The following is a 15,286-nucleotide window of genomic DNA, read 5'->3' as shown; positions in this document are numbered from 1 at the left end:
GATTAGCTTTTTTGCCATCCAAAAAAAGAAAACGCGGATAGGGGGTTGCAGGTCTCACACAGTTGTCATCCCAATCTGGAACAAGCATCTCATTTAAGCAGTGAGGTGAAATGAATCAACCTTATCATCACAGTAGCTGAAGTAGGAGCATGTCCTGGTGACAGGAGTATATTTTTCCAGGAGGTTTTCGCAGAATTGGGCATCACCCTTTGGAACTTTAAGTGTGTGCGTGCGTGGGTGTATGTGCATGGTATTGGAACCATGGTGGGACCTTATGTGCTGCAGTGCCTGCAGACAGTAGCGGTCTCCTGTGGGAAGATAATATTGAAAACAGCAGGTTTGAAGACTGGTGCTAAAACTGTGTGCACATATGTGTGTGGCATATTTTTATTCAATTGGCACAATTTGGTCTTTTTATAACTGCTTATATGCAGCACCCTCGATGGTCTCCGTCTGCGCTGAGTTCCAAATAAACAAATGCTGTTTTTGTTCATTTTCCTAAATATTCATTGCAGTTTGAAAATGTATTGTTTTTGATCAACAATTATATCTGCCCTTTACGGAAAAGGATTAGGGCCAGTGAAGAAAGAAAAATGTTGGCAGGATTCTCACATTTATCTCAGAAATCTGACTTAATTCTTAGAATGCTCACTTTAAAGTCAGAATTCTGACTTTTAAGACATTTAACTGGAATTCCCATTCTGGAACTTGAGAGGTACTATTAAAGGGTTTAGTGGAGTTGTGTTGGAACAACAGAGGATGCAGTTTAGTTTTTGTTGTTGTTGTTGTTGTTGTTGTTTGCTTGTTTTTTTTTGGCGGGGGGTACTGTACAATGACTGTCCTTAAATTTTAACCTTTCCTCTTCCAGCTGGGTCAAATCCTGCGAAGTCCATTCATGAAATTTGTGGCTCATGCAGTCTCCTTCACCATCTTCCTGGGTCTACTGGTTGTCAACGCTTCGGACCGCTTCGAGGGCGTCAAGAACCTGCCCAATGAGACCATTACGGACCACCCGCGGCAGGTGTTCAGAGTCAAGACCACACAATTTTCCTGGACAGAGATGTTGATCATGAAATGGGTGTTGGGTGAGTTGTAACAGGTTTAAGAAGTTGCCATCATTGCATGTTCATTTACCATATACTGTGTATTCTGGAAATCGGACAAGGCAAGACAAGAGCCCTCATTGAGGCTGATGAGATGTTTACTTCTACATTTTGAAAGGTTGTTTTAACGAAGACGTAATTCTTCTTCCCTATTGATGTCAGTTATGTCTGAGTTGTGAGAAAACTTACTTACTTCGCACCGTGAAGACATCTAGGTTGTCACACTATATCAAAAACTGTAGACAGAAATACTGTATGCCCACAAGCAAATCCACACCCATTAAATCATGTTCGAGGTAATTAAAAAAAAAAGATTTGCATTTTCAATCAGCTATGAATTGGTATTAGTGGTCCATGATGATGCAGCACGAGAAACCGCTCAGCCTTTTTACATTCAAATTGAATCTATATTATAAAGTTTTCTGCACCATGATGATAAGCCAGCATAGCGCCTTCCCAATTTTGATATCATGCAGAATTACACGATGAATGCACCAGTCGAGTTTTATTTCCAAAAGTTCAAAAGAAAACGGGCAGAAGCAGAGTCCTGGCTAAAAGCAGGATGGAAATACAACCTCAGCATATCAAGTGTTACAATGCAGTATAATGAGAACTGATGGGACCTCGTGAATGAAGAATTGGTATTGAACAACGTAAGAAAACATGAAGACGATCGATAAATAAATGCAATTTCTATCAGACTGTTTCACAACCTGTTTATTTGTCATTTTATATACAGTATACGCAGACATATTTGCGTATTAGAATTCAAACGATGGCTCTGGTGTTTAACATGTTAGTTTGGAGTACTGTTCTCGTATGACATTGCTTTCTTTGTGCGTGTGTGTGAGTGCAATAAATGGTCGTTGGTTTGGATAGAATAGGGTAGTTATGGTTCCAGCAGCTTGCTTTCAAAGACTACACTAATAGTTTTACTGCAAATCGGCAATTTCCTTATCGCTTTGGGTCCAAAGGCGACAAACTTTATTTTTAGTGCGCCCACGCATGACTCTCAAGTGATAAAATCTGGGGAGTTATCTAAGAATAATGAGCTTAAATTTTAACATTTGTTTATTTTTAGGTATGTGCGATTGAGAATGTTTGTGTATATCTAATGGGAAGAAGCTTCTGTGTGCATGCCATCAACAGGTATGATTTGGTCCGAGTGCAAGGAGATCTGGAGCGATGGGCCCAGAGAGTACATCATGCACCTGTGGAACGTTCTGGACTTTGGCATGCTCTCCATCTTTGTGGCATCTTTCACGGCACGATTCATGGCGTTCCTCAAGGCGTCCAAAGCCCAGCAGTACGTGGACATGCATGTGCCAGATGAAGACCTCAGCAATGCCTCGCTGCCTGACGAGGTGGCCTACTTTACATTCGGTGAGCTGTTTACTGTTCGGTAATTGCTTTTCAAGGGGAAATCACTTCACATATTCAACAAAAGGTTTCGAACACTCCAAGGGAGTTTCTTTTGCTGCTTATATGTAACTTGTTGACCAAATATTTACAGACATGGAGATTTTCACATTCATATTTGATGTTAACATGCAACCCGTTTGCGCAAAGCCACCTAAGCTGGAGAATCTGCACTGCAGCTCAGCATTAACATAAGATCAATTCAGTGGATGCTTTAGATACTGATAAATCTATCTCCATACCGTCTTCAGGTTGATGAGCATCATAATCCTCTGCTCGAAGCCTTTGAACAACCTGAAGTCGCGACAGTGAAAGCTTTATCGCTCCCTAAAGTATCTGAAGAATGTGAATTGTGCTTTTGTTGATGCTGAGCTTTGGTAAAGTTACTTGGACGAAATACAAACTGAACTACAAATATATTTTCTATGAAAAATGTTTCCGTTCTGGCAACCGGTTCAGGGTGTTCCCCGCCTACTGCCCGAAGACGGCTGGGATAGGCTCCAGCACCCCCCGCGACCCTTGTGAGGATAAAGCGGATTGGAAAATGGATGGATGGATGGATGTTTCCGTTAATATATTTATGCCAACCACATATCGTAACGGGGAGAACAATCAAATGTTCTTCCACTAGATTAAAGGGTGACACGGGAGTGCATTTTCACTCCTGTGCCATCACAATCCCACAGAAAAAAACTCCCGTCCCGGTCCTGGGCCATTGTTAAAAAAAAAATAAAAAATCCTGTCCCGTCCCGCTCCCACTGAAAACAGCCCCCCATTCCCATCCTGCTCACGCTCAGAATGCGAGGCACCCAATTGTCAGGTCAGACCATTGGAAACCGTTTACATCAGCGTGGTCTGCATGCGAGATGACCTGCAAGGGTATCTTACCACACCACCAGGCACAGGCGTCGTCATTTTGCATGGGCCACAGAGCATGTTGGAGACATCAAGGAATTTTCTTGTAAATCTTGCCATTTAGCTCCTCGTTAGAGAACAGCAACTTCTGCAAAAACTACTGAAACATTTAACAGTTGGTTATGCACATTCAAAAGCTTGTGCTTATACGTATGTGTTTAGGCCCTCATGCACACTTCTGACACGGCAGTCTCGCTGACGTCTCAAAAGAGCATTCTCATTCACCTTTGACCACCACTGATTCCGATATATATAAAATAGCAATCATCATCATTTTCAATTGTTGTTTCCTCCAACCATCATCATGTTTTTTCTCTTTTGAGAACGAACATTGAGTCAAAAATGCCTTTATAAAAACAAGTGTAAACATCTACAGTATACCATACATCCGGAAAGTATTCTCAGCGTTTCACTTTTTCCACAGTTTGTCACGTCACAGCCCCACAATGGAATAAATTATTCTTTTTTTTCCCTCAAAATTTTACATAGACCACCTCATGACGATTTTTTTTTTTTTTTTTTTTACTGCTGTATTAAAATTTTTAAAAACTAAGTGATCCCATGTCCGTAAATATTCACAGCCTTTGCTCAACACTGCTGATGCAATTTTGGCAGTAATTACAGTCTCAAGTCTTTGTGAATGTGATGCCACAAGTTTGGCACACGAATCTGTGGGCAGTTTTGCCCTCTTCCCCTTTGCAGCACCTCTCAAGCTCCATGAGTTTGGATGGGGAGCATTGGTGCGCAACCATTTTCAGATCTCTCCAGAGATGTTTGATCGGATTCAAGGACATTTGCAGAGTTACACTGAAGTTGCGCCATGGTTGTCTTGGTTGTGTGCTTTGGGTCGTTTTCCTTGATGGAACCTTTGCCCACCCCAGTCTGAGGTCCCGATCACTCTGGAGCAGGTTTTCATTCAGCATGTCTCTGTACATTGCTGCTTCATCTTTCCCTCAATCCTGACTCGTCTTCCAGTTCATACCACGGAAAACTTCTTACAAAGAACTGCTTTCCATCACCCACAAATAAAACAAAACGCAGAGTGCACAGTGACTATAGATAACTCTACTCCTCATAATTGCAAGTCAAATCTCTGATATTCTATCACTAATATGAAGAATGTAATACTGTACAAAATATTAACGTGCAATAGGACAGTTTTACACAAGAACTGGATACAAGCACGCATGAAATGCATTTTAGTCATTGTTATGATGCAACAGTCACAGTGGAAACAATTATTTGCTCATTAAGTCAAATCTAGACTGAAAATGAGATTAAAAAAAAAGTTCCAAATTTAAAATGGGCGGAATTAGATTTATTTGAACTTGAAATCAGGAAATGGTTAGAAAATATTTCTAACAACCAGCAATAAACAATCTTCTGTAATTTGTTTGCATCCCGTGGACACATCAACTGATTCTATTTTCAGAAAAAACTCGCAGTATGCTTCTACAGAAATCCACTGCAAGGTACTCCACTGTTTGCATCTTGGAAGAGATACTGTCATCTAGTGGCCTGACTCTGTCACAACACATTAACGTGTCGCGTAGGAACCACATGATGATTTATGATTTACCTTCCTCATTGTCAGTGATCATCACTTTTAACTGCCCTCCATATGTCTTTTCAGGGCCACCAAAACTATTCCCACAAGTAGACTTTACATCTTTCCTCCTAACGCACGCCTGCTGTTGTTTTTCTTTGCTTTATTTACTTTTTATCTTATGCCCGGTATTCTTTCTTGCTTGTGTGTCTGCACTTAATTCTCCCCCAGACTCTCTTTGTTCTCCACAGACCTAACATCCATCGCTTGTCAGTTCCACCTATCGCTCTGCTTCATCTCAGTTAACGCTGGTCATTTCATCTTTATCCAGCTTCTTGCTTCACTTGAAAACAGATCACACAAAATGATTGTTTTGTACATGCAAGAAATACAACTGCTGTTATTACAACCCCGTATTCGGAACACCTGCACTATTAATGGAGTTATGCCTGTTATTCGTAATCATCTGTTCTAATTGACACTGTCATAAATGGTTTTGTTGCGGAGAATCAAACCCTTTGCATTTGATGGCCCTGCACCATCTCATTGAAATAAAACATTTACAGCCTCAACAAACATCGTACTCTATCTTTTATGCCCTCCTTCTCCAGCGAGGAACAAGTGGCGCCCATCAGACCCCCAGATCATCTCTGAGGGTCTGTACGCCATCGCGGTTGTGCTGAGCTTCTCGCGCATCGCCTACATCCTTCCAGCCAACGAAAGCTTCGGCCCACTGCAGATTTCGCTGGGACGCACAGTCAAAGACATCTTCAAGTTCATGGTCATCTTTATCATGGTGTTTGTGGCCTTCATGATTGGCATGTTCAACCTGTACTCTTACTACCTGGGAGCCAAATACAATCCAGCCTTCACCACGTGAGTTACACCTGTTATTTTTCTTTATTCAGCTGTGACACACTCTCTATTTAGACCGTGACCAATCTCATCACTCAAACACTCCAATCTCAAATCATTGTTCTCCATTTAAATGAATTGAAATGCCATTAACCCGTTCCAGTGCCCCAAAACACAAGATTGTTTCAAATGTGTTTCTTAATAGGAAAAATAGCACACTACAGTGTTGTACTTTGTAAAAGCAAACAGTAATTACACAGTTTTGAAAAATATAAATGTAAATAATTAAACCTGGGGTTTCACACTTGCAGACGGGGGCCTGTTACGGTCTTTGCGGCCTCTGACTTTGCATCAAAGTCAAATGGTCGAGTGGCCATTTTTTGCTATGTCGTTACCCTGGCCGTTTTGTGGAGAAGGAAAAGGAAAATCTATGAAAAAATATATATCCAGTACCAGTCATGTCTTTTTCAGAACCCGCCATGAAGAGAAAGGTTGATGACCCGAGCAAACAATTTCATAAAAAACAGAAGACGGATTGTTTTTTTGTTGAGCACTTGGTCTCCCCGATATGTATTGAGTCACAGAGAAAGTTGCGGTGCTCAGGAAATTAGACGTCATTAATCAACCAGATATACTCAGGAGTATGCAAAGTAGCAGGTAGATGAGCGAGAGGATCGAGTCACCATTCTTGATCACGTTCTGAAGAACCGATAATGTTCTCAACTGTTCTTAATCAAGATTGAGAATTGGATTACTTTTGTTGTCTTTTGAATACTTGAATTCATTTTTGTGAAATATTTTATGCGACCCAGACTCTATGTCTAGCGACCCCAACATAAATTGAGTTAGAGACCCCTGAATTAAACCTTTTGTGCATCATATTCAATGGGCATTGTGCAACTCATTTTGGTGTGCATGCCTTGGCACCAGTGGGTGGTAAAATACCCACAGACACGCTGCCACTATAGCAAGTAACTCACAATGCAAGATAAAATAAATGAATAAATAAAATCGTCCAAACAACAACTTGTATCTCAAAACACGTATAAATTGGGTCACACATAACTTGAGGTGTCATTTTATAATGCTCGGACTGGTCAATTTAGATCCACTTTTATAGTGTGAAAGAAAAGTTGGACAGGTAATATATAATGCTGTATAGCATCTAAGCATTCTGCAGTGTGTGGAATTATACCTTATAAAAGGGCAGAATGAGATGGTAGAGTCTAAATAGCTATACTGTTGGTTGAAACTGAGTATTAACTCGGGCTTGGAGGGCTTTCAAAATGAACAGGCTTCTAGCGCTGATGTTTCATATCTCCCTAAAAATGTGAGGATTAGTTGAATGCTGTGACAAGTTTACTGTGTTGTCACACCACTGGTTTTGCTTCTTCAGATCGATAAAAGTAGGCTGTTTGATGTTATGTAAATTAATACATGTATTTACAATGTCCTGTTTTCGTTGACCTGTTCTATACTATACACAATTAATAATAATAAAATAAGCAGTGACTGATCATATATACACATTGTATATGTATGTGTGTATGTATATATATATATATATATATATATACGGTGTGTGTGTGTGTGTTTCTCTCCCTCTCTATCTGTGTGTGTGTGTGTGTGTGTGTGTGTGTGTGTGTGTGTGTGTGTGTGTGTGTTTCTGTCTCTCAAAGTAATAAGGCAACAGTAAAAAGTTGACTAAGAAAGAAAATAATAACAGGCAGCCCATAATTCCTTATGCATACTTCTTTGATGCATTTTTTGATTTTTTGAATGGTATGGAAATAATGCTTGCCGTTAGTCTTAAGATCCACTCTTTCAAATTGTATCTTTTTGAAATGGCACAATTTGGATTCAATCTGATAAGGCTGTTTGCAATTTGCATAAATTACTCTGTTTGGCTTTCACAACTGCCGAGGACAAATGAGGAAAAGTGAACATGTGCATCAGTTCAATATGAGACGGGTAATTTTGACACTTTTTTTTGTGCGATAAAGTTTTCCAAATTGCTGTCAGCTATTAGCGTCTGTCTTCTTTGTGGCACTCGATAGCATTTGTTTTCTGCTCATGGCGGTATCTTTCAACATTTTCAGCAAAATCCTTGTAGAGATAAAAGGTGTAGATTTGGACCTGCAGAGCAAGGGCTCCAATTTTCCATGCCTGTGCTGTGCATATAGAGCAGCTCCTCTGCTGAGCTGCTGCACAGGCATCTTAGAGGTGGTAAGTTCTGCTTGGCTGCTCAAACAGAGCCAAACATCCAGGCTATGAGATGAGCAGACAGACACCGGCTGTAATCGAGAGATTCACCCTAAAGGAAGGGAGACAGATGGGTGGGAAGTATTCCAGTGCTGATTTATTTATTTATTTATTTATTGTTTGGGGTTTTTTTTTTGGGGGGGGGGCTGTCTCACCTTTGGGGAAAAAAAGAACACTCAGTCAAATACCAGTCAAGTACATTTGGTAGTTGCAACCGTATTTTAACTACAAATGTAGGGTTGCAAAATCGATGTTAACCCCCCCCAATGAGCAGCAAATTATTCTGATTCACCTTCACTTTCAATTGCTTTCAGTCTGCTGTGAAAGGCAGATGGAGCAACAAATGAAATATTAGTCCAACAGGAAACATCTTGCGGTTGTTGCTTTTACCACCAGGGGTCAGTCTGGCTTTTGGTGTCAGCCTGCAGCGTTGCTCTCTCAGGAATGCCCCGAGCTGACCTACACTTATAGTACACTTACACGATCGAATGAGAATCAACGCAAGAGTTGTAGCCATGCCTTATTAAAAAAAAACAATAATGCATATTTTGCCAATTTACGATTTGTTTATTATTTCTAATTGGACAAAAGGGGAAAATGTAATAATGTTCTCGTCCTGCATGAATCTCGGACCCAGTGCACATTGTAAGGTACATCAAGGCATGCTTAGAGGAGTTTGGTGTGGCAAAACTTGAGCCCGACCCTAACACAAACACATTTGGGATAACCTAGAACAGACTGTGCATCAAGCCCTCACGCAGGTCCAACATCTGATCTCACAAATGTTGTTCTGGATGAATGGACATAAATTCCCACAGATACTCTCCAGCATCTTAAAGAAAGTCTTCCCAGAGGAGTGAAGATGTGTATAGCCCGACTCCATATTTTCTTCCATTTTCATTTCCCATGCAGGCACTTCTCCTCGCAGTCAAAGGTCACAAGTGTTTTGAGGTACGATCGTAGTTACATCAATTAAACTCATATCTCAAGGCACCAATCAAGCCTAAAATGTATGTTTTAATGGTGAGATGATCCAACAAAAATTTGAACTGAAATCTCCTGACTGTAGGACAGATGTTGTAACCTCTTTCGACCCAGCTGCTCCGCTACTTAAGGTTGTAGCTTTGACAAAAATACTAGCCACTCCCTCTCTTCTTGACAGCATGTGTTCATCAGGGTGTGTGTGTGAGATTTAAGGCGTCAAACAAGGCACATATGCTTGATGCTCTGGAGCAGGAAGATGACGAGAAAGCCAGGTGGAGGTGTTAATGATACCCCAGGAGGTGCCATTTGGGCTGGGAAACCTAGGGCTGCATGGTCTAGGTTAGATTTGGAATAGTGCAGCATTAGTAGCATCTTCTTAAGCACACACACACACACACACACACACACACACACACACACACATACATACACGTTTTCACTTTCGCTAAAGCACTTGCACATGTACTCACACTGTTTTTTTGTGACCTCATGCAGGTGACCTGTCACAAACTGATGCGCATATGTTCATCTAATAAGATCCAATAGAAAATCAACATTAAAAAAAAAATCCACCTTTAAAGTTACAAGGATTAATTATAACATTGAATGTGTTCAATGTGAATAATGTTTAGTGCGCCGACCTTCTGCGCTCTCATTTGTAGGATTCTCTGCGTGAAGGCGCAAAAACAGCAAGCACTAATTCTCTCCTCCAATTAATGTCATGGCCAAAAACACTAAAAGCATTCCACAATGGGTCCACATGACACACAAAAAAGTACCAAATTAAAAGTACCAATTAGATCAAACAGATTATAGGAAAAAAAATCACTAAACTTTTGTAAATCCCAAATAACCATGATCTTGATTCTGTTACAATGACTATAATTATTGTAAGTCAGAATTTTGAATACAGCTTTTGTCAGATCACATTATACCTACCTCCTATCAGGAAAAGTCCTCTTTTTTTTCCTCCAGTGTCATTTCCTTTTTTTTTCCTCCAGTGCCATATTAAATTTACAATGATCTCATTGTTTTAATGTTCGTACAATGGCTCTTTAATATATATTATCAGCTGTGGGTGAATTTGTTTGTGAGCTTTACATAATAGTTTGTCTGAGATTTCATTTGTTTTTAGAATTGTATGGCAAGCGGGATCAGATGCTCCTTTTGAAGTACATATCTGGTCAGTAGCTATCCCGCTCCTCCGTGAGATTGGGGTGGTGTACCTATTGTTGTGGCCAGTGTGCGTATCCCCATATGTGCAAATACACAAAGATACACACTGCATAATGCCTGTGTTCTGCATAATTTGACAGGTGTTCAAACAATTATGGCTCTACAATTTAAATAAAACACTTGCGAACACACGAACACACACACACACACACACACACACACACACACACACACACACACACACAGTTATCAGGATTCATATTTGGCCAGTCCTGGCGAGGGCAATAGACCTGCATGTCTCCATGTTCTAGTCCAGCGGTTGTTAAACTTTTTACACCAAGTACCACCTCAAAAATGATATGGCTGTACCAGTACCAACATATTGACTCAAATGAAAATGCAATAACAAAGGAGGATTGAGTGTTTGTCAAAAACAAGGTCGAAGTTTTATTCCTGACGGTATTGAATGTGATTGTAAACCACAGTAACATTATGCACAGTTTAAAAGTTAAATACAACTGAACTGAATTGAAAAGAAAAAAAGCTGCATGATACATTATTAAACCTTTAACATTACACACAGTTTGAGCATTGAATTCAAGGATTTTCACATAAGCCCACGTACCAATTTATGAATCTCTGTTTTAGTCAATTGTTTGTAACAGCACTGCTCAGACCAGTAAAATGGGTCGAAGAAAGAAAAATCTCTGGATGCGCCAAAGACAAAATTATTATTGATCCAAAAAAAAAAAAAGCACCAGAAAGAAAGACACAAAATGGAAGAAAATAAATCAATTGCAACAGAGGGAGATTGCAATGCCACAAACAAAAGGGGATAAAGTCTGCAGCGCAAGAAAGAGGAAGCGGACAATAGGAGATGGAGGGAATACAGGATGGAAAGAGAGCCACAGAGAGGGATGCAGATGCAGAGCGAAGGGCGTTTGGGGCTCTGCAGTTTATTCAGGCAAAAAATGTGGGAGAGCTGCCAAGATGCAAAAACAAAAGGAGGGGAAAATGAGCAGGGAGAGTGACAGAAGATGAGAGAAGGTCAAGCTGACTGTGCGGCACACAGAACAGAAGCATTGGCACGCAGACTTTGCACGCATGCGATTGCTATAATAACTGGTTGGACATGAGAACCTAGATTTTGTTTATGATCGTGACTGGAGTATGTTGTGGCCTCTTGGTTTAATTTGTCCGTGTTTGATGGACTGAACACGACGGACACACAAAGAATTGTAACAAAATGTAATCAAATGTTAAAGAAGCACAGGGTAGAGGGGATGCAAAGGACCCGAAAAGAAATGTAGTATGGAGTGAATGGAGTGAAGGCCAGAAGTGAAAGTCAATGTGACAAGTAACAGAGGGGGACACCATAAAGAAGATAAAACAAAGGAAGCGTGACAGAAGGTCTAGCTTGACGGTGAGGCTGGCAGAGTTGGAGCGTGATGGTGATCCTGGTGAGAGAACCGGAGGTTCAGATGATAGCCGAGAGTGGGGAGCGAGAGTGGAAATTTTATTAGCTCGGAGGGAAGTCGCGCTCAGCTTCCACGAGTCTAGAAGTAAAAAAAAAAAAAACAAAAAAAAAAAAAGAGAACAGAGGAGCCCCTGTTGTGGCTAAGCAAAATAGACCTTTAAAAAAACGTGATGAGAAAACGCAACAGAAAACATCCTGGTTTCTTATGAATTTTTAATGAATTTTCTATTAAAATGCCTCACCACGCTCACAAGAACCACTGTCATGTAGCTGAATAACCAACATATTCGAAACAGGCTCTAAATTTAATGTGGTGCCATTCTATGGAAGAACCTCGACACCTCTGCTGAAGTACCCACCATGTACGTTGTTGAATTCGTGACTCAAAAGTGCCTTTGCTGTCCTCATCAGAATCGCTCAGTTGTCATGCAAATGTCGCAGAATGATGAAATGCTCAAGTCTTATTATAAAGTGGCCAAAGTGCACACATAGGTACAATGATAAGTTTCTTAAAATGTGTTTTCTTTGTCTACATGTAATTTTGGAATGTCGCAGGCACTGTTTTGCTAACTACATTATGTGTAAGAAATAGTTACATAAAATCGATTTTTTTATATGGCCCGCAATAGTTTATTTTATTTGAGGGTAATGTATATTGTATTTTCATGATCATATTGAACATTTTTCATGTCCATAGCTGGTCCTTTAAGAAATCCTCTGGCGTTTTCAGTGACATTACAACCAGCATTTTTTCTTTCTAATGGAGGCTGAAACTGTCGATAGCTGCAGCTTTGTATTGCGGACTGACCATTTTCGAAGTTGATGTACCCCAGGTGGCTGCCGTCTGCACGGCCCTGAACTGTGTTCAACTGTTCCACGGTCACTGGTCTCCATTAGTTAAAATAAATAAATACAAAACATTTTTACTGCCAGACAATTTTAAAGAATATTTCGGGGCATAAAATGCACAAACTGGGTTCCTTCAAAAGTTTTAAAAGGTCTCCAATCAATCTTTCAAAAGTCTTTGAAAATGTTAAGAATTGCAAAGAAGTATTTTGTGATTATAAAATGGCTGAAATCTCTTCAATCACCATCGCGGAACCAACAAAAGGATGTGGCTTTTCATCAGGACATTGAAGAGCAGATGCGTGATACGGCAACTTTGGACAATGGGATTTTGGGAACTTTAGGAAGCTGATCTTACATTTAATTTGAAATGGAATTACAAGGTCTTAAAAAAGCTTTGAATCTACTTACTTGAGGAACCCTGACAGGGGTACAAATATTTGACTTCCATTGCTGTCATTTGTGCATTTCAAATTACTTTAGTAAGTGTCTTTCGGGTATTAGCAATTTAGTGTAGATCATCTTAATCCCACTTGAACCATCTTTGCTTTGACAATCATTGAAGTGAGAAAGCCGTGTAATGTAGTTGAAACAAACATCACTGTAAACTATGTTCACGTGTCACTCGAAAATGAATTTGCAGCAGCTACAGCTCAGGTGGTCGAGTGGCCACCTAATAATTGGAAAAGCCTTCGTTCCTCCTCAAACTTTACCAGGTGTCGTGAACAAAATAGTGAAGCTGCTCCGGAGGCTCTGTCATTAGCATCTGTGTGAACAGCATATTATTTATCCCTCTAGCATTAGCATGTAAATTCCACTATTTGTTTTAACCAGGCAACCTTGTAAAAGTGCCCCCGTGGGAGTAGAAAGGCTCTGTATGAATGTTGCCCATTTCATATCGAATCAACAACAGGGATCATTTCACATGCTAATAGCTAAAACCACAACAACACATTTGTTTCGTCTCTTATGAAATTACAAAACAAAACCACACAAAAACCTTGTGCCGTATACAAATATATAAACACATGTCAAAACCAGGTTCCCTAATTTCCTTAAAAGCAACACATACATGGCTGCCGCCTCTGCTATCACCATGGCGGCAGGGATTTTGGCACCACAAAAAGGCAGTTAATTTCAAATGAATATTTAACGATTCATCTATATTTCTCTGTCAGCCTGAAGAGATGGTCAGTCACTATCAGGAAAGACACATTCAATATTACTGTATATCTATATAAGATCTTATTTGAAAAGGGCCAAAGAGCAGTGACAGACAATCCCTTTGCAAAGTCTACTTTTACATTAACTCTGAGCTATGTGCGAATGTTCCTGTCGGTCATAAAAAGAGGAGGAGCGTATGAGCTGTGTGTGTTGGGAGATAAAGGAAAGATGTATAATTCAAAGGAAAAGATGAAGGGTGGCGTAATGGCAAAAAGCTGGCGGGAAGCACAAGGGGATGAGGGTTGATTGGAAGACAGATATAAAAGCAATAGCAATGGGATTATAATGAAGAAGCCCTTGGTAGAGCGAGCAAATAAAAGAGCGAAAAGAGAGGAAAGACAATGGCGGCAGCGCATAGACAGCAAAGATGAGGCAGCACAAGAAACATGTCTTTGAGGGGGATCGGGTTGACTTGGCCCTGTCTGTGATTATGGAACGGCTCCTGTAGAGCGAAGGTGACTCACACACAAGCACGGCTCTGCATAGAACATTAGCACTCTGCTCTCTGCCGCGTGTGTTCAACATGGTCTGTGTGTGTGTGTGTGTGTGTGTGTGTGTGTGTGTGTGTGTGTGTGTGTGTGTGTGTGTTATCATGACAGCATTGTCCAAGCATCAGTAAAACAGCAGGGGAAGTGGGCATCTGGCGACAGAGATGGATGACGTGCTATTATCTATTATTAAGAGTGGCATTTCCCAACAGGCCGTATAATGTGGCGTACACGCACACATAGACACACACACACACACACACACAGACTTTTGTAACCATAACAACTCAATGCCTTAGTTCAAATAATCCAGCCACTAGCATCCTGCCCGAGCGGCCCGGTGTCGAGTAGTTAGCGCATCGACCTCACAGTGCAGAGGTATCTGGTTCAATTCCAGCTCCGGCCTTCCTGTGTGGAATTTGAATGTTCTCCCCGTGCCTGCGTGGGTTTTCTCCGGGTACTCCGGTTTCCTCCCACATTCCAAAAACATGCATGGCAGATTGATTGAACACTCAAAATTGTCCCGAGGTGTGAGTGTGAGCACGGATGGTTGTTCGTCTCTGTGTGCCCTGCGAATGGCTGGCAACTGGTTCTGAGTGTCCCCCCGCCTACTGCCCGAAGACAGCTCAGATAGGCTCCAGCACACCCCGCGACCCTTGTGAGGATAAAGCGGTTCAGAAAATGGATGGGTGGATGCATAGCATCCTGCCCGTCAGTGACATAGAGTTTTATGGTCTGATACAAAGGACATTGAGCCTACAAATTACCGTATGGCGCACTGTGCAATGAATCCAAATCTACAAATCAAGCACTCACCCGAACATGGCAAAATAATGACAGCTGGCCCAGTGGCCACTCACCCCCGCACGTTGGGCGATTTTGCATAAGGACGCCGTGCGATGTGAACTGTGTGAGCCTGTCTCATGTTCTGAGGCTCTTCTGAAGCTATGCCGTATAGCAGATTATTTTAATTGCCCATAAAAAAGTGGAG

The 15,286-nt window shown here is 40.9% G+C and overlaps 1 protein-coding gene across 1 annotated transcript in view; it reads left to right on the top strand.

The window, feature by feature from the left end:
• The window catches only part of trpc7b (transient receptor potential cation channel, subfamily C, member 7b), a 45,766-nt gene that overhangs the window by 13,094 nt on the left and 17,386 nt on the right, over positions 1-15,286 (top strand). The window contains exons 5-7 of the mRNA XM_019884432.1: positions 869-1,085; positions 2,253-2,486; positions 5,595-5,859. Of these exons, the coding sequence (XP_019739991.1) occupies positions 869-1,085; positions 2,253-2,486; positions 5,595-5,859 (716 nt within the window). The remainder of the gene's footprint in view (positions 1-868; positions 1,086-2,252; positions 2,487-5,594; positions 5,860-15,286) is intronic.

The sequence above is a fragment of the Hippocampus comes genome, unplaced genomic scaffold (assembly GCF_001891065.2).
Source record: "Hippocampus comes isolate QL1 unplaced genomic scaffold, H_comes_QL1_v1.1 scaffold156, whole genome shotgun sequence".
NCBI lineage: Eukaryota > Metazoa > Chordata > Actinopteri > Syngnathiformes > Syngnathidae > Hippocampus > Hippocampus comes.
This window is presented reverse-complemented; position numbering and strand designations above follow the sequence as displayed.